Raw genomic sequence first — 19418 nt, 5'->3', positions numbered from 1 at the left:
AGGGACGTATATGTGGAAGCCTCTTATTTCTCCACAGTCCAGGTATAACGGCTATGCCAGTGAACAGTGCTAGCTCCCAACATGTAGCCTGGGATGGGATGGACGCACGCGGCTCTAAAACAGGTAGGGAAGGGATTAATGCTCTGCATAGGGAGCCAGGGAGAAGACCAGCTCCACTTAAGGGAACCGGCTCAGCCTGCCCTTTATGGAGGATTGTTTGTACTTGGACTCATGAGAGCACACACACAACCTGAAGGACAAGGTGAATGTGGGTATCAAAGGAAAGCAGGAAGTAGCCTCTCTGAGGAGCCCAGAGGATGAAGACTCTCCTAGGCCAAGCCTGCTCAAGGAACCTGGGACAGGGAGGAGTTTTGGGACTTGGACACAGGCCTGCAGAGGAGGCTGGTGACCTCAGAGAGGAGACTCTATCCCAAGCCTGACCTTGAAGGACCACCTCTAGAATGCCTGATGTTCATTCAGCCCTGTTAGCTGCCCCTGTTCTCTACCTCCTCTGGTCACTTAGGAGCTGGCTCTTTAAACCCTTGTTCTCCCTGAGTAGCCCCGCCCCCGGGTTAACGGGTGCTGAAGCGATTAGGGATCAAAGCCTCCACAGCTCATTCACTCCTTGGCATCTCCACTGAGTCTGTTAACAAGGCGGCTACCTCTTGTGTGATGCCAAAATCTGCACTGAGACCACCACCGATCACCATTAGACGGCAGCCAAGCACCATTAGATTACAGCTAATTTCCATTTCATCAAGTTAGGACACATCCGTACCACTGTCCTGCAGGAGAAAAAGGTCCTCTGGCATTTTACCCATCCAGCCCCTCCTTCATTCGACTACTGGATCAACCAAAAGAGATAGCTCTGCTAAATCCTACCATGTAATCTGCAAACTAGAGTTAAAAGCATGTCCAGGCAACATACAGGGAAGTTCTACCCTTTGTTCTTTTCAGCCTTGGCTGCTGTAAGCCTTATGCTACATACAGACTTTGGCTGAAGGGAGCCTGGAATCCATTTCAGGAATATACACAGCTAGGAAGATTGATTTTTCCCCCCCCTTGTGCAACTGCTATTTAGTCAACTTGCCCGGATATAGGCAGATACCATATAGCCCAGATACTGCAAAGCTGGGACCCTGAGTGAATGCTGGACATCAATTAGAGAGAGAATCTGACAGACCAGACAAGCACTCTTGTATGCTGGCCGGGGTCAGCAGGAGCTCAACTGCAGGCAGGAAATGGGAGACAGTACAACTTTGGTGTCCCTTTATAACCTCTCTCAAGCTAGGTAGTTCTAATGCATCCATCGGGGTAGGATCTGGGTGCTACACAGTACCTGAGCTATGTCACCAACTGATCACTAACCAGCCCACCGCCTTCTGTAGTTCCTCCGTGCTCCAGGCTTTCCAAGTATGTGGAGCTCCCTGTTCTATAGCTGTGACTTTCGCAGGAGCTTGGGTAGAAGGGAACGGCTGCTCCAGAAGTGCCAGCTGTGCTGCCCAGACCCTCCTGATAGCCCCCGTAGGGAAAACAGCAGCTCTGAGGTCAGGCTGAAGCCATTTTCACAGCCAGGCATTCAAGGGATGTGTCACGCAGTTAAATAAAGATCCAAAGCACCGGCAGTTGCACTCACCTTAGCCAAGATTTTCAAAAGTGCCTAGTGATTTTGAGGGACTCCACTTCAGGTGCCCAGCTTGAGACACCTTAAAGGGACTTGATTTTCAGAGGGCAGGTTCTCAGCACTTTCTGAAAATCAGGCCCTTTTAAGGGGTCTCACGTGGGGAACCTAAAAATCACAAGTCCCTGGTGAAAATCTTGGTCTTACTCCCAGAGTCCTGCATGGTTGGAGGGTAGTGAGGAGGGATAGCAAAATTCTCCTGTCCCCAAACCCCTCAAACCTCCACACTAGGGCTGTACCACACTAGGATACCAGCAAAGAGCATTCTGCTCCTAAACCTGAGTCCTGGGATGAAATTGCTAGGAAGGGTTGAATGTAGCTATTGGGCAGGTCTTTCTCTGGCCTGAGGCACAGCAAGAATCCTTCCAGGATGTTCAGCAACCGGTACCTCCCCACATCTCCTACCTACTGATCGCCGTCATCATCTGCATATCCGTTATGCTGTCATCGTTGGTTAGGTTTCTTATGACACCATCCATGAGCTCTAGTGGAACGTATTGGACCACGCTGGCCAAGGCATTCGATGGAGCTTCCTGCTCCTCTGCAAGATATTAGTAAGAATGGACAGCATTAAAGCTGGTAGTCGCTGGGAAATCCGATTTACATTATCCTGTCTCTATGGCAAAGGTCGGATCCTTTCTAGCTACACAAAGGGCTAGCTCATCAGCTAGTCTAAATCAGCATAGCTCCATCGACTCAACACTGATCTGTTCTGGGATGGCAGTTCCTATGTTCTTAACGGCACACAAGGCACGCGGTTGTGGCAGACACCCTGGGTGCTTTGTGAGGCACATAGCTGAAAGAGGGGCAGGTGAATGCTAGCCCCTGGAGTGTGCTATTGCTTTTCTAACAGCTGGCTATATGGTCCCAACCCCTAGATCCCTATGCAAGCAAATTCTCTTTCTATGCTTGCTTTACACTACTCGTTCTCTATAACCTCCAATGGGACGTGTGACACTCTGCACCTCATATTCACCGTAGTAATATGATTATGATGCATCTTGTACAAGATATGCCTTGTGAGGTGTCTATGGAAAAGTTAGGATAATGATATTCAGCAAACCATATTTATATAATGTATCATTTTTTTATCTGGCGTTATGAATATTAACTATGTATTTGTATTTTAAATGTGGTTGTACCTGGGTAATACTCATAAAGCTTTACATACAGTCTGTGAGCACACTGTGAATGGCCTATTCAAGTTGAATGGCCCATCAACAAAGACAATGAGCCATGAGAAAAGCTAATCTTCATCTGATGAACTGTCCTGGGGACGCTTCAGTCATCCTGTGAACAATGGCCGCCATAACTCATCGGGAGCATGCAAGGGCTTGTGACCAGATCACATGATACTGAACGCAATTTTTGTACATGTATTTTTCCACAAACTGGCTGGGAACTTGGCTTGGAACAAAGGGGTTCCCGCGATATGGAAGAAACTATAAAAGGAGGAAGTGACATCACCACGGGGACTCAATTCCCACACCAGAGAACACCTGGAAACATCTGTGGAACAAAGACTGAACTGGGGAAGGGGGGTCCCAGGCAGGGAAGAAGGAAGCCTGCCTGTGCATGGAAGCTTACTGGATTGTTTATACTATCTAACAGGGTAAGACACTGCTTGACTGAAATCCCATCTAGTGTTTATTTCTTAGGTAACCGTCTTTGATCTGTTTGCTATCACTTATAAGCACTTGAAATCTATCTTTCTGTAGTTAATACATCTATTTTATATTTTTTACCCAAAACAGTGTGGTTTGCTTGAAGTGTAGGGAAAACCCTCAATTAACAAAGGCTTGTGCATAGTCCTCTTCACATCAAGGGTGGGGCGGACTGGGTAATAAATTCATACTGGTCAGGCTTTTGACCAGGGCAGGACGGTACAGCTCTGGGGTCTTAGGCTGGGGAACTGGGGGTATTTTGGCTGGAGCCTCTCTATTGTTGGTTCATGCAGTGACTGGCAGAGCATTCATGAACACAGCTGGGTGTGCCCCCTGCCTGTGAATGTTTGTGTGAGGGCAAGCTTGGGGGGCTTTGTAGCTTGTCACAATGTCACAGTGTGAGAGGGAACCAAGATTGGTAAAACAGAGGGCTCAGCAGTACCCCAGTTCCAGGTTACACCCCAGGGGGGCCCCATCACAGGATGATCCAGGATATTCACACCCCTGGGGCATGCTTCAAGGCACAAGGCCAAGGGTGAGGTTCCAAAGCACCCAGGGCAGAGAGATGCCCAGCTCGCACTGGAGTTTGTGGGAGTGGAGAATGGGCATTTACTGCCAACAGGGAATTGGGAGCCCCACTACCCTTTGAAATTCTTCCCCAAGTGCTTTTGTAACAACTCAGTGGGGGCCACAAGCACTGAGCAATCACTTCTACCACATAGCATGGCTTAATGGACATCACAGAGAACACTGGAGATGGAATTTAGGGCTAAAGCCAGACAGCTTCAGCACTGAAAGCACAAGCCCTTCCCACTTGAACTGAAGGAGTAACATCGTTAGCCATCAGTAAGTAGCAGACCCACTGAGGTTGGCCACTAGAGGGAGACATCATCAAATGTTTTAAAGACTCACTCTACCTCCCACTGTAGTCAATGGCAATCTTTCCACTGGCTTTGCCTGCAGTTGAGTTGGACGCTATATCACTGGTTTACACCAGCACGCTGGTCAAATTTCAGCTTGCGTAATTAAAATTCTGCCTAAGTTTCCTCTGCAGTCTCAACTGTATAATATATTCTTCACTTCCTGGCCTAAACGATTGGGTAGGGTTGCTGTGGACTTACTGTTGCATTTCAGTAGCAGATGATCCCTTTCCTATTTATTATCGCCTGTGCAACTGTGTATCTGTTTTATTAAGTTCCTGAAATGCCAGATCTTTTCGGACAGTGTAAAATGTAAGATGGGCTGCGTGCCGAAGGTTGCTGACCCCTATCAGGGTAATCCGCTGGTGGGCCACGAGACATTTTGTTTATGTTGACCGTCCACAGACACAGCCGCCCACAGCTCCCAGTCACCACGATTCGCTGTTCCTGGCCAATGGGAGCTGCAGGAAGCGTGCTGAAGGTTGCCAGCCCCTGATGTAAGACATTCTATTTCATTAGTAGCACACGGCTGAAAACACACTGTACTGTTTTTACCTGTCGAAGAAATGATAGTGAAAAGCTCCTTCAAGGATGGCAGAATGGAGGAAGTCTGAGCTCTCCAGATCTTCTGTAACAGTCCGCTCACTTTGTTCACGTGGTCTAGAAACTCCATGATGTCATCTTCTCCTTCTGAGATGCACTGGAACTGCCCAATGCACCGTATTAGCTGCTGGCAAAACAAAGTCTGGTGTTTGCCTGTGGGAACACACTGAGGATGCTGGGATAAGAGCTTACTGATCTTAGCACACTGCTTGGGCCCAGGCCGCTCGCAGACTTTGCGGAGCACTTCAATCCTCAGCAAGCTGAAAATGTCACTAGCTGATGGGCTCTCCAAGATGAACTGCAGTCCCAGGTGGATATAATCTAATACGTAAAGGCTCCTTTTCCCCGCAGGCCCGTAACCTTCCTGGAGGAGACTCAGGAGGAATCGGACATTGAAGAACTCCTCAAACTCCTCCGGGTGGTAGTGGCCGTAAACTTCCAAAACCTCTTTGCCGATTTCTCTCTTAAACTTGGTGTCACCCATGAGGTACAGCTTGGTGGAGAGTTCTAGCATGGACCAGCACTGTTCGCTGTCCATGGGCTGCTTTATTGCCTCTATGACGCGTCTCACTAGCCCTTGTTTCACATTGTTGGGGTAGGAAGACATCATCACAGCTTCTAGTATCTTGTCCATTTCACCTTTTAGACTCTGAAACAGTGTGAAACAGCAGCATGTTAGTCCAGTTTTACTTTACCACCCAAAGCTTCTGAGCACCCATGGCTCCTGCTGGCTTCAGCGGGGATGGGATTGGGTGCTCAGCACTTCTGAAAATCCAGCCACTTTTATTTAGGTGCCTAATTCTCGATTTTGGAGCAGCGTTGCCAGATTGTAAAATTTGAGCCTGTGTGCCTTCCCTGGCTCCCACTCCTCACCCTCCCATGTTAATCTTTAATATTACATGTCGAGAGTCCTATTAGAGGACTAATAGGCAGGGTGACAATCAAGCAATAAAGACACAACTCAGAGCTGATTCTGAGATACAGGGATGATCCTCAGATTAGACAGGGCCCATTTGTATCACTAGAGCAGGGCCATAAAGCTGGCTTAATCAGTTCCCTGCGGATTCCTCTGGCAGAGTGTAAAACTGGCACTATGTAAACCTTCCCCTGCTCCTGGTGTAAGGGGGTTTGGTTTGGGGAAAGGGGCGTGGCCAGAGCACCACTGCACTTCAGCAATCCGTGGGTGCTGTAACAGCCCCTTTGGGCTGTGGACAGCCAGCTGCAACTAAGAGCAGCCTTGAGGTGTCTCTTGCCAGGAGCCAAGTTGGCCCCAAGATGAGGCAGCTGTGAAAGTGACCTGGGTCCTGCAGCAAGCACAGCTCGGCCAGATCCAAGAATTGGAGAGCTCTGCAAACAATTTACACTGCTGTGATCTGCATGACTATCAACATCTACTCCCTGGACAACACGGACGATCTCGTGTCATTTCTACCCCCTAGAGGTGCCTGGCTCTGGTTATTGTGCTGAAGTGTCTTTATTGTGGCTAAAGATATCTGTCGGTCTTTTTGGGTGTGTCAGATGATTAAATTGCCAGATATGAATTTTAAGGAGCGGCCTGGGATGACAGAGGTGAAAACACTCCCAATTTTAGAGACTCTTATACTCTTTTTGAGTTCACACAGACTCCCAGCCCTCACAATTGGAGGCCATTTTCTATTCATTCCTGCAGACCGACTGTTCCAGATCATCATCGCAACTCCCCTGTACAGCTTGCAGTGACTCACTCCCCGTCTCTAGCTGTCAGCCTGGAAAAATCTCAGCACAAGACTGAGCGAGGGCCTGTTAGCTGCAGATCTGTCACATGTGATTCTGCGCTTGGTCTTGGATTCTGCGATCTCATTTCCTCCCATTTGTTTTGTTAGGAATAATACCATAACAAATCCATGGCTACTTGTTGTCTCTGTGCCAGGCACTGCGGCCACTTGGAGCGTCACAGCAGGGAAAGAACCCAGATCTCCCTGCTCCGGAAATATGGGCCTCTACCACCTGAACTAAGATGAAGCTTCTTTCGCTCTCTGCAGTACAGGGTCCAAGAGATGCTGACAAACAGTTCCCATTGTAGCCAGTCCTGGGGCTTTAGCAGTGGCTGACGCACTGGGGTGACTAGAGTTGCCAAGTGTGTAATTGCAGAAAACAGAACACCCTTGCCCTGCCCCTTCTCCAAAGCCCTACCCCTTCTCTGGGGCCCCACCCCCTGCTCACTCCATTCCCCCTCCCTCTGTTGCTCACTGTCCCCTACTCTTACTCATTCGCTCATTTTTACCGAGCTGGGGCAGGTGTTTGAGATGCAGGTGGGGTGAGGGCTCCAGCTGGGGGTGTGGGCTCTGGGGTGGGGCCAGAAATGAGGGTTTCAGGATGTGAGAGGGGGATCCAAGCTGAGGCAGGGTTGCGGGGGGTGTGTGTGCAGGCTCTGGGAGGGATTTTTGGTGCGGGAGGGGGCTCAGGGCTAGGGCAGGGGTGTGGGAGGGGGTGCAGGCTGTGGAAGGGAGTTTGGCTGCGGGAGGAGATGAGGGGTGTAGCCTCCAGGTGGCACTTACCTTGGGGGGCTCCCCAGAAGCAGAGACATGTCCCTCATCTCCAAGGCATAGGGGTGGCCAGGTGGCTCTGCGTGGTATGCGCTCCCTCCATGGATAGGTGCTGCCCTCGTAGCTTCCATTGGCTGCGGTTCCCAGCCAATGGGAGCTGCGGAGCTGGTGCACAGGGCAGGGGCAGTGCATGGAGCCCCCTTGGCTGCCCCTGCACCTAAGAACCGCAGGGACATGTCGCCACTTCCGGGAGCTGCCCGAAGCCAGGTATGGAGCCTGCCAGCCCCACCAACTGGACTTTTAATGGCCTGGTCAGCAGTGCTGACCAGAGCTGACAGGGTCCCTTTTCGACCACGTGTTCTGGTCAAAAACCAGATGCCTGGCAACCCTAGATATGACCCTCAGAAGAAATAGCACAATGGCATCCATGCTGAGGATGTTAACCTGTCCCATGTAAGCACAAGCATTTCAGGCACTGTTGGGGTACCCTGAGGGGGAATATGGATATTCAAGCCCTGCACTCTCAGAACTACCCTCCCCCCATTGCGGGATATGTGCCATTCCCCCACCAGCCGCCTCCCGTGCCACCCACTGTTCCCCTGATCCTGTGGGGAAAACATCTATGGGTGCCTTCCATGGATCCATGCCTCTTCCTCAGCCCTCTGACTGCGTGAGGAACTTCCTCCTTTGTGTCTCCCAGCCAGTACACCAGAGAGAGGTCACGGTCACCAGCCAGAGGAGCTACCAGGAGAGGGAGGCTGGTACCTCTGCTCCAAAGAGAGACTCCCTCCCTACCCCCGTCTAACAGATCAGCAGTTAATGATTTAGGAGTGTTAGTAAGTTCTTGCAGAGAGAAAACACAGACTAACCCACCTTGCTGTGGAGTGGCACGAAAGGAGACCTGCTCTGAAGCCTATGCTTGGCCTGCATTGATGTAGGGCCTGAAAAGTGAGGCCAAGATATTTGAATCTGAGAGGCAGTGCAATGTGGAGAGAGTGACTCTGTGATGTTCTGGGTCTCGAACCCAGGCCCAGGAGTCACCAGGCAGCTGCCACATCCAATGGATACTGGAACTGAGCGGGCTGAGAAGCTACTAGGGCTATAACCTCAGCCAAGGCACCACCCATGGAAGCTCTGATGGGAGGATCACCCGATCCACTAATTGGTCCAACCTCGCTCCTTAAGCCAGAAGAAGGAACTGGCTGCTTGTCTGAGCAACAAGGTGTTTGCCTCTTGTAGCTGCATTGGACCCTGCTTGTGCCTGCCTCCTGCTCTGCTCCTGGCTCCTGTTCCCACTGTGCTCCTGCTCTGTTCTTGATCCTTGCATCTCCTCCTGCCCTTACACCTTGCCTCCAATCCTCAGTGATCGGTGCTCTCTGACCCTGCCTCCAGCTTGGCCCCTGGCTCCGGCATTTGGCATCTGACCTAGGCTCTGACTCTCAGCTTCAATGCCTGGTTCTGACTCTGGCTTGACCCCTGGCTCTGGTAATTGGCAGTTGACTCTGGGGCTGACCCTTGGCTTCGTTTCCCCAACCTGGACGCCTGCTCCACCCACTAGACCTGACTCTTGTTCTGACTACTAGGGCAGACTGCCTACATCCCAGGCCATAACAGGTCCAAGGGCAAGGTGGCATGGTTGAAGTGAACTGGTTTTGTGACAACAGCATGTTGGATGGATGGAGGTGCGGGGGACAGAGTGTTAGATGGACCCGAAAGGAGGACACTGCAGTATTCGAGGTGGGGGGTGACTAGGTTGTAGCTCAGCCATCCATTGTGAGGGATGAAACCACAGGACTTGGTTCTGTCCTGGCTACGCAGAGGAAAAGAAGCGGGAGCAATCAAACACAGCCCATGGCTGCAGGCTTGGATGAGGGGAAGAACAGAGGTGTTGTCCGCAGAAATGGAGGAGGAGGTCATGGAAGGGAAGTTGAGGAGTTCAGCTTTGGCCGTGTGAAGTTTGAGAGCATGGCCAGCCATCCAATGGGAGACGGCAGCAAGACACAAGACTGAACAGCATGGGCAGCGGGTGAACACGCCATTGTGGGAGGCTGGCCCCAGCGCCCCCAGCCCCAGGCCTTGTGTGCACCGGCCCTAGCCTGCCTACCCTAGTCTCAAAGGGCGGGGAACTGGAAGCAGGCAGGGGAATTCCCAGGGGTGGAATGTGGACAGGGCCATGACCAGGGCCAGCTCCAGGCACCAGCGTTCCAAGCAAGTGCGTGGGGTGGCAGCATTTCCGTGGCCGCAGCAATTTGGCGGCAGCTCCTCCCTTTTGCCATCCACGGCGGCAGTTTTTTTCCACTGCTTGGGGCGGCAAAAACTGTCGAGCCGGCCCTGGCCATGACAGGCTGTTTGGGGAGGCATAGCCTTTCCCTGCCTATGCCACCCGCCACCCATACTGGACAGGGTGAGACATGCTAAAGAAACAGCTCAGTGGTTTGAGCATTGGCCTGCTAAACCCAGGGTTGTGAGTTCAATCCTTGAGGGGGCCATTTGGGATCTGGGGCAAAAATTGGGGATTGGTTCTGCTTTGAGCAGGGGGTTGGACTAGATGACCTCCTGAGGTCTCGTCCAACCCTGATATTCTATGATTGCTGCTGTAGCTTTAAAAACAACTTCCCTGTCCTCATTTAAAAAAAAACTGAGCAAGCTGGCATTTTGAAAGATGGAGAGGGATTTGATCTTCCATTCCAAGCATGACACCAATAGGTGGGCTGTAAGATTTAAAAACCACCCAACTAAAATAAACACCTAGAATAAACAGAGTTTCCTACGAATGGTCATGTATTTGTCCTTTGAATAAATGCAAGATAAAATACTTAGAGCCTGATCCTAAGAGGGGCTGAGCGCCATCAACTCCCAACTCCCAAAGTTCAATAGACCTTGAGGGTGCTTAACACTTTGCATGAGGCACGGAGAGACAGACAGATCCATACACACCAAGACACTCCATGGTGGATTATGGGGTGGAGAGACTGAGCCAGATCCACAATTGGTGTAAATTGGCATCGCTGCGTGGACGTTATACTGCACCGTTTGATGCTCATTTTGTAAGTCCAAAAAAAGGGAGACAAGCAGTGGGGAGAAAGACAGAGGAGTCAACTAAAATCCATGTCTCTGCACACATGCAGGGAAACTCAGAGGAGCCCAGAGATACCAAGAGGAGGGGTGTAGTAGTTACTGGACATGCTCTGTAGCTGTCTCTGAAACTAGGCAGAGGATTTCCATTGAAGGCAAGCAGTCTTGCAGTTTCTGCACATTTGATCAGAACTCGTGGGGGGCGGTTATAAATATGGGATTTGGAAACAACTCTGTGGACTCAGCCTCTAATCAACACAGGACTAACAGATGTTTCTGCTCAGATACAATGGTGATGGGGTGTCAGAGAGTGACTGGTCCCTTTAAAGGGAGGTGGGGCCAGTACCACCTCTGGCATAATTAATTAGCTGCTTCCCAGCCTGAAAGGGCAGGACTATGGGGGCTCTGGTGATACAATAGCCAGCTGCACCAATAAAAGGGCATCAGTCTGTTGTGGAAAGTCCTGAATTGGAGCTGCAGGAGAATGGTGCTCCAGGGGGAACCAGTACTCTATACCTGAGTAGCGGAAAGCCCAGAAAAGGGCTGGGAACAGGGTGCAGAGGGTGGGTTGAACTTAAAGAAGCCGTGGAAGGGCAGAAGAACCCTTTTGTTTGTTGGGATTTTTTAGTTGGACTTTTGCTATGCTGGAAAGGGTTAAGTTTGACCAGAGGATTAAGCCATAGCACCAGCTCCCACCTATGTGGGGAGGGAAAACTGAGACAGGGAGTGCCTGCAGCACCATCCTTGGCCAGCAGGGGGTGCTACAGGGCAGGTGTGCCCTATGACAGGGGGGTATAAGTATCTAAGATAAATAGATACATGGCTGCAGCCCTGGTACTTGGATGGAGGGGACTTCAGTCTCCTGGGCTGTCAGTGCAGCACCTGCCATGAACAAACTTACTTAGAAACAACCCCTCCCTAATAATTTATCATCGCCCTAACTACAGAACAAGGTGTCTGAGGTTTTTGAGTTCAGCTCTGTTTACGTTTAGCTTCTTTGGCTTCCTCTCTCCCTACCTTCAATGTTTAGAGCCCTCTCTAGCTCTCGCTGGATATACTCCCGCTGAGGTACAGCAGCCTATGTTGGGATTCTGCCCAGCTTGTGTGGATTCTCTGTTTTCCATAGTGCTGCCAGCCAGCCTTTACTGGAAGAGAATAATGCAAATCCTGGCTGCTCATCAGGGAAACGCTGCATTTTTGTGTTATACAGTCAAAGTGATGGGGAGACAGAGAGCGAGAGATGGAGACTGCAGAGTCAGGTGGAGTTTGCCATTTGTCACTGCCTGAACTCACCATATATGGGATTAGAAGGGAGACCTGCTGAAAGAACAAGGATTTCACTGGAACAGTTCAGAACCACATTAAAGTCAGATTTGTAGCCAGGCACGGGATGAAAACACTGAGCAGGAAAACCCATGAATAATATTATTTAATCAAACAGATAGAAATAACTGTGTCTTTTAAGACAAATCTATTACAGTGCCTTGCTGCTACCTGTACAAACACAGTAAGAGCCGGTCCCCAACCTGCAGAGATAAGTCTAGACAGACAAGACAGACACTGGGTGGGAGAAAGGAAGAATTATCCTCATTTCACAAATGAGGAACTGAAGGCGCAGGGTAGAGAAACCGACTTGCCCAAGGTCATAAAGGAAATCTGTAGCAGAGCTGGGAACTGAATCTAGATTGTTTACATCCCAGCCCAGCCCACCCCACCCCTAACTGGAAGATCACCCCTCCTTTCAACTTTTACCCAGCACTGCAGGTCTACATGAAACAGCCGAGTTAAACCGTTTTCTACTGGTCAAAGCATAGATCTGGGAGCAAGAAGCGGAGGAGTCTGTTCCTGGTGCTGCTTCAGCCTTCCTGTGTGACCCTGAGGAAGACACCTAACCTCTCTGTGTCTCCATTTCCTCATTTGTAAAATGGGGATAATAATAACTACCTACCTCACAGGTCTATTGCAAGACTTAATTCATTAATGTTTGTAAAGCATTTAAGCTCCTAAAATGAATGATGCTATAACAGTGCAAAACATGAGTGGGAATGGCACAGATATATACCAGAGAACAAAGGTTCTGAAGAGAGGGGTCATGTCAAATCTCCTCAGAGGGCACGGTGAGCCTTCGAGTCAGTGGTCTTGCAACCTGGCACAGATCTTTGCAGTGTCCTTCTCACTATTGGTGGAGGGAGAGGGGAAGAGAGGGGGCTTCCAAGTTAAAAAAAGTCCGAAAGTGGGGTGTGATTCAAAAAAAGGGTTGAGCACCTCTGCCACAGAAGACGTAACAGGTCTTTTCCATCTCTAACTTTTATATATTGCACAGAAAAGGTGTCAGACTGTTTGACCCAAGTGATCTTTTCTGGCCATATTACAGAATCAGATTAGAACGGTGGATTTTTTCTGGACGACAGCCATTTTTTTCATAGATTTTTCCAGCCAGAAGAGACCATTATGATCACCTAGTCTGACCTGCTGTATAACACAGTCCAGAGAATTCCACCCAGTAATTCCTGCATCAGCCTATATCTTGTGGTCGAGCTAGAGAATGTTTTCTCCTAAATATAGAGTGACTGCTTACTAGTGGGAAAATGCCAAGCCAAAACACAAAGACACACACACACAAAACCCTGTCTCCAGAATTCTTAACCAGCAAACTAACAACCAAACCATTCCACTTATCCAAATTATTACCTACCCCCATGACTGCACAAACGCCAGGAAACATCTCCATGCTCATTCGGTTCCCTTTTGCTGGAAGCTGGTTGTTTTGCTCTGTGAAATCATACAAGGCAGTCCCAGCACGCGCATGACTGCGTCATTCCCAAATGTGCTTGGCCCTACAATGTGGCCACTGAGCCGTGATCATGGCCTTTCTGTTTTGTGCTAGTTGCTTTATACTGTCCTCTGCAAATACACTGGATTTTTTCCCCCTAGTACACCAGTACTGTTTTGCCACTAAGTCCACACTCTAAACAAGAGACAGGTAGCTGTTGCTCCTAGTTTAAATGCCTTCAGCGACTGAATCACATCCATGGATCAAGCATGCATTCAGTTTGTAGGAAATGGGGACAGGGTAGCAGTAGAAAGTAAGAAATCCACAAGTGATGGTGTTTCAACAGAAAGTATTACAGTGAGAGGAAGAGATGCAGAGACCAAGGACTGGCTCTGATGACGGAACGGACCATCTCGTGGTAAGAGAGACTAAAAGCAGGGAGGAATGATCATCCTGCTGCTAAACCGCCTATTTTCACCATCCTTCCTGTCCCCTGACTGTTTGTTTCATCCACCTGTCTACTCTTTAGACTATAAGCGCCCTGGAGCATTTCAGGAGTGCACTCAAGGGCAAACTAAACTCCATGTTCCCCAGCTAAGGATAGTTTACTCACTTTTGTTTACCATTATCACCACTGGAGCATTTACTGTATATTTGTACAGAGCCCAGCACAATGGGGCCCCAAATGGATTGAAACCTCTATTGAAATATAAACTCTTATAAGCAATGCAGACACCTGTCATTAAGGTTATCCAACACTTTCCATTCTAAGTCCCTGTTTTCAGTTGTTTATAAACCTTTGCCAGACTTTAACCATCTGGGCTGAAATTTTCCATGCCAGGAGTCTGCCTCACACTGAACAGTTCTGGAAAATTTCAGCTAAAACAGTTCTGCCATTCCTCAGAACAAGCTTAGTGGGAAATACTGTAAGGGGCTTCCCTCCCCCCACCTAGGTTGCTGGTAGTGTGGTTGGAGAGATTGGCTGGTGGAAGCGGGGGATGGAGGGAAGGGAGTAATGGATTGAAACAAAGTGTTCCTGTGGTAGGTGATGCTGCCTTTGGCAAGCTCTAAAGGAAGCACAGGATGCATTAAAGTTTGTTTGATTTATCACTCACTGGAATCTGTGACAGCCAAAATAGTGGGCAAGAGCAGAGGCTCCAGATTAGGTGCCTTCTGCCTCAATTTGTTGGCAAGGGGAGCTGGGAGATTTGGATATAGCTTGGAATCACAAGCTGAATTGCTGGTCAAGGGAAGGGAAGAGAAGAGAGGGTATTTGGCCTTGGGGGTTGCTCTGTCAACACTCGCTTTAGTCAGCATGGACAAGCATTGCCTTAGTGTCCAACTGAAGCTAGGGTTGCCAACAGTTCCTTATTACAAGGGACGTCCCTTATTTTTTCAATCTCTATATAACAAGGTCAGGAATTGCTGAGTGTAACAAAAAGCAGCAAGAAAGACCCTTGGCAAATGTAGGTGAGTATTGCTTATTATTATTAAGGATAATATTGGAAGGAGAGGTGGGGCAGGGGTGCTAAGAAAACAGGGCTCAGAGGGAGCCAGGAAAACACCTAAAAATGCCCTTAAATAGTTTATATTTATCTGTGTATTACACCCAAAAAAAGCCTACGTTAAAAGACCATCCAGGCAGCAATGTCAAGCAATCAAAAGATAGGAAATGCCAGAATTAAGGCTGCTTATGCTAACTTAATTCGCCCCCCTCATGCATCTACTTTATGGTCATCTTTAATTACATGATCAGGCACTATTTGTCCCACAGGACCCCTGCTCCATTCAGTGCACAGAACGGACTTGCTCTGGGGAAGAATCAGGGTTACGTACTGAAGGAGGCCGTTATCTGCAAGGCCCTGCCTCATTTGTTGCAACATTTGGAAGGTGTGCAATGCAGTGAATGAGGGAAAGGGCCTGCAGGAACAGAAAAGGATGATCTCAAAATTAAGGCAGTTGAATGCTGCCCTGAAAACTGAATTATCTCCCTGCCTATGCCACTGAGCACCTATGTGATATTGGGCAAGTCACTTACACCAAACTTTTCCCACATGGTCACTAATAGTCTGTTCCTAATTTTCTGGGTGCCCAAATTGATCTGTAGAAGCACTGAGCCCTTACGGCTGCAACTGAAGTCAGTGGGAGCCATGCTCTGCACTTATAAAGCGCTGTATAATGCAATGTACTAAATGCCCCATGTGTACGGTGGACATAACACTACACTCTGACCTCCCTGGGGTTTTGTGAAGATAAATTTGTTAATGTGTGTGAAGCACTCAGATGCAATATTGATCAGTGCCACAGACAAGCCCGTGACAACATTAATAATTCTGTACACAGTATAGAGTTTGGATGGTGTACAGTAAACAATGCCTGGGGCTACACATTGGAGGTTAAAATAAATAATAAACAGCTACTCTTTCAGGGAGCACCATCCTTCTTGTGCAGTGAAAGAGGCCAGGTGATCATGCGATTAAAGCCTGTATCATAATGCATATGCTCAAGAGGTTGAAATAATATTGCACAGGCAACCTGAACTCTGGCATTTCCTAACTTTTGAGTGCTTGACTTTGCAACCTCAACATTCTTTTAATGTAGATTTTTGATGTGGTAAATGAGAACGGTGGTTTTGATGGCCTGGAGTGCTGGGTTTCAGGCCCAGCTCTGCCATTGATTCACTGTATGATCTTAGGCAAGTCATTTTGGGAAAAACTAGCCACTGATTTTGAGTGTCTCAATTTTAGGATGTCCTGCTTCTCATAATTGGGGCCTAATTTTCAGAGGCACGCTCAAGCTGAGTATTCAAAAAACAAGGTGCTCAAAGTCAGTGGCTACACTTGAAAATGTGGCTCTTGAATTCTCTATACTCACTTCCCTGCTCAGTAATCTGGGAGTGGTAACAGGAGTGTTGTGAGGATTAGTTTACTCATGGCCGCAGAGAGCGTGGAGTTCCTGGGGTGAAAGGAAGATGCTACAGAGGTACAAAGTATTAATGATTATTAGAATAGGGGCCGGAGGTTCCCTTCCGCTAGGCGGCTCCAACATCAGGGAGAAAGGGCATGATGCAAACTCTGCAGCAAAAGTCACATAAAATAGGAACTGCCGGTCTGCTCCCCAGGCGAGCGGCAATGTGCAAAGAGCAGCACAGGTGTGACGTGCATAGAGAATGTTCCATGGACGAGGTAGGCACGGCCTGCAAAATGTTTTCTGTGCTTCCTGCTCTCCCCAGAACTCACTGTACTAAAGCCTGGAAAACAGATTTATAAGATGTCTGCCCCAGGTGGCTCTAAATTATGCCTCTGGCCATCCACCCTCTTTATGGTGGCATGATCAAAAGCCAAGAACATCCATGAGTGCAGCCAAACAGCAAGCAAGAATCAAAGAGAGGCACCTACCTCCCTTAGGCACCTTTGAAAATTCCAGCCCTTGTACTGTATCTCTCCAGTCAACATGCTCCTGAAATGTTGTTTAATTATGTATCTCCAAATCAAGATGATCGCAAGCCAAATTCTAAACATTTTATGCAGCCTTTACTCAGGGACTCCTGGGAGATGCAAAACACTGAACTTTCTCTGACATCAGTTGGAGTTGAGGGCACTCAGCACCATGCAGCTTGGAGACCTATGTTCCCATTTAGCCACACTGGGGTCTGTTGTACTCCCACATCTGCCCCCTTAAAAAAAAAAGATTGTTAAGGGGCATAGTTTAGGACAGGGGTGCGCAAAATTTTTGGCCCTAGGGCAACATCTAGGTATGGAAATTGTATGGCAGGCCATGAATTCTCATGAAATTGGGGGTTGGGGTTCAGCAGGGGGTTCGGGCTCCGACTGGAGGTGCAGGCTCTGGGGTGGGGTTGGAGGTGCAGGAGGGTGCTCCAGGATGGGACCGAGGGGTTCAGAGGGCAGGAGGGGGATCAGGGCTGGGGCGGGGTTCGGGGTCAGGGGTGCAGGCTCCAGGTGATGCTTACCTCAAGCAGCTCCCAGAAGCAGTGGCATGTTCCCCCTCTGAGCACTGCCCTGTCTGCAGACGCCACCCCTGTAGCTCCCATTGGCTGCAGTTCCTCCAGCGTGCGGAGCCCCCTGGATGCTCCTACATCTAGGAACTGGAGGGGGGACATGCCGCTGCTTCCAAGAGCCACGCAGAGCAAGTCAAGCCCCTGACCCCACTCCCCGCCTGGAGTGTCAGCGCGGGGCAAGCCGTGGACCCCGCTCCCCGGCAGGAGCTCAAGGGCCGGATTAAAATGTCTGGAGGGCTGGATGAGGCTCCCAGGCCATAGTTTGCCCACCCCTGGTTTAGGACCTAAACGTAGGGTTTATATGAAAGCTAATATGAATAGACACGTTTTCACCAACATTTAAAATATGTACTTTGTTTACCTTAAAATGTGTCTCTGCAGTGCTGGACACATACAAATACTGCACCTCTGCACTTTAATAGTATGCCAGAACTAGAAAGGTAAATTGACTGTCAACAAAATAATGTAACTAAGCAGCATCAATGGTGAACAGGAAGCTTGGATTCTTTGCCCAGCCCCCCTGCCCCCCCACCCCAGACCAGCTTTATTTTTAATAACCCAAGGTGATCTTTTTAACGTAGGTAAGGGATTCTCTTAGTGTCTGATTTTTCACAATGGCAGTGTTTCTTTAACTGGGATTAATTTCAACTGAAGTCCCTCCGGCTGTTTTTAAATATATTCATCCCATCCCCCACTTTCTAGCAGTAGCTTTTCCGTAAAGTTTCCTTAGGCCACGTTGCAGCGTTTCAGTATCAGCTCTCCTACTTCAAATATAACCAGGTTATGACTAGGATTGCCAGGTGTCCGCTCCCCCAGCCAGAGCCCTCACACCCTCCCGCACACCAGTCCCCTGCCTGGCAGCTCCGCTCAGCATCACTGACCAGGCTGTTAAAAGTCCGGTTGGTGGCACAGCGGGGCTGGCAGGCTCCCTGCCTGGCTCCGCCTGGGTCCCAGAAGCAGTGACATGTCCCTCCAGCTCCTAGGTGGAGGGATGGCGAAGGGAGCTCTGCGCATTGCCCCTGCCCCATTGTGCTAGGAACTGTTTACACACATAGGAAAAGAAAGTTCCTACCCCAAAGAACTTGCACTCTAAATGGACAAACAAACAACAGAAATATCATTATCCCTGTTACACAGATCGGAAACAGCAAGATGAAGTGACTTGGCCCTGGTCATACAGACAGTCTGCTGCAGAGTCAGGAATTGACTCCAGATCTTTTGAGTTTTGATCCAGTGCCTTGACCCTAAGACTCATCAGGTGGATTGATTTTAATCAAAGTGATTTAAATCAGCAAGCAGGAAACCTTGATATAAATAATCACTTTTAATTGTATTTTGCAGGTGTACTTTAGCCTAGCAAAACGAAAGCTGAATGGGGATATGATTGCTCTCAAAAATCACAGAATAAACATCAAGGAGGTTGATTCTCTCTAGCTTATAATCATTAAAACATGTTGAATTGCAATTAAATGTACCCTTTACACTAAATCTTTTGCTAGCCAGGAGGATACATTATATTGGTACATTTATTTAAGCAATTTTTTAATATTTAAATTTTTATTATGTTAGAAAATGGTGAAAGATGCATGTCTTATTTACTAAATTATTCATTTTTTACTTGCAATCTGTGTCAAGTGCTACTTGAATAGAAATTCAAATTCAATTAAAAATGCACAAAAACAGCTGTAACGCTGTATGGACTATGAGTCACCATTTATAATGTTATGGATAACAACATTACAAAATTGCAATGAGTCATACAAGATATGCCATGTAAGGCATCAGTGGAAAAGTTATGATATGCTAAATATGATAAGTTTATTTATATGTATGTATCATCTTTTTATTGTGAGTTATAAATATGTGTGATATTTTGATATCTCAAACTTGTGGTGTGTATCTGGGTGACACCGTCAGGCAGATTGGCATCAACACTATCCAGCCTGCTTCATGGCCCATCAATAGGGTCTTACCAAATTCATGGTCCCTTTTGGTAAATTTCACCATCATAACGTTCATGAGTGCAGCCAAACAGCAAGCAAGAATCAAAGAGAGGCACCTACCTTCCTTAGGCACCTTTGAAAATTCCAGCCCTCAGGGAACTGATAGGCAGGATCCCCTGGGAGAATAACATGAGGGGGAAAGGAATCCAGGAGAGT

The 19418-nt window shown here is 48.5% G+C and overlaps 1 protein-coding gene across 1 annotated transcript in view; it reads right to left on the bottom strand.

The window, feature by feature from the left end:
- Positions 1–19418, bottom strand: part of USP35 (ubiquitin specific peptidase 35) — a 67959-nt gene that overhangs the window by 35949 nt on the left and 12592 nt on the right. The window contains exons 2-3 of the mRNA XM_073335655.1: positions 4821–5517; positions 2087–2222 (exon numbers count right to left, since the gene is read on the bottom strand). Of these exons, the coding sequence (XP_073191756.1) occupies positions 2087–2222; positions 4821–5502 (818 nt within the window). The 5' untranslated portion in view covers positions 5503–5517. The remainder of the gene's footprint in view (positions 1–2086; positions 2223–4820; positions 5518–19418) is intronic.

This window comes from Lepidochelys kempii, chromosome 1 (assembly GCF_965140265.1).
Source record: "Lepidochelys kempii isolate rLepKem1 chromosome 1, rLepKem1.hap2, whole genome shotgun sequence".
Classification (NCBI taxonomy): Eukaryota; Metazoa; Chordata; order Testudines; family Cheloniidae; genus Lepidochelys; species Lepidochelys kempii.
Note: the sequence above shows the minus strand (reverse complement) of the source record. Positions and strands in the feature narration are given on the sequence as shown.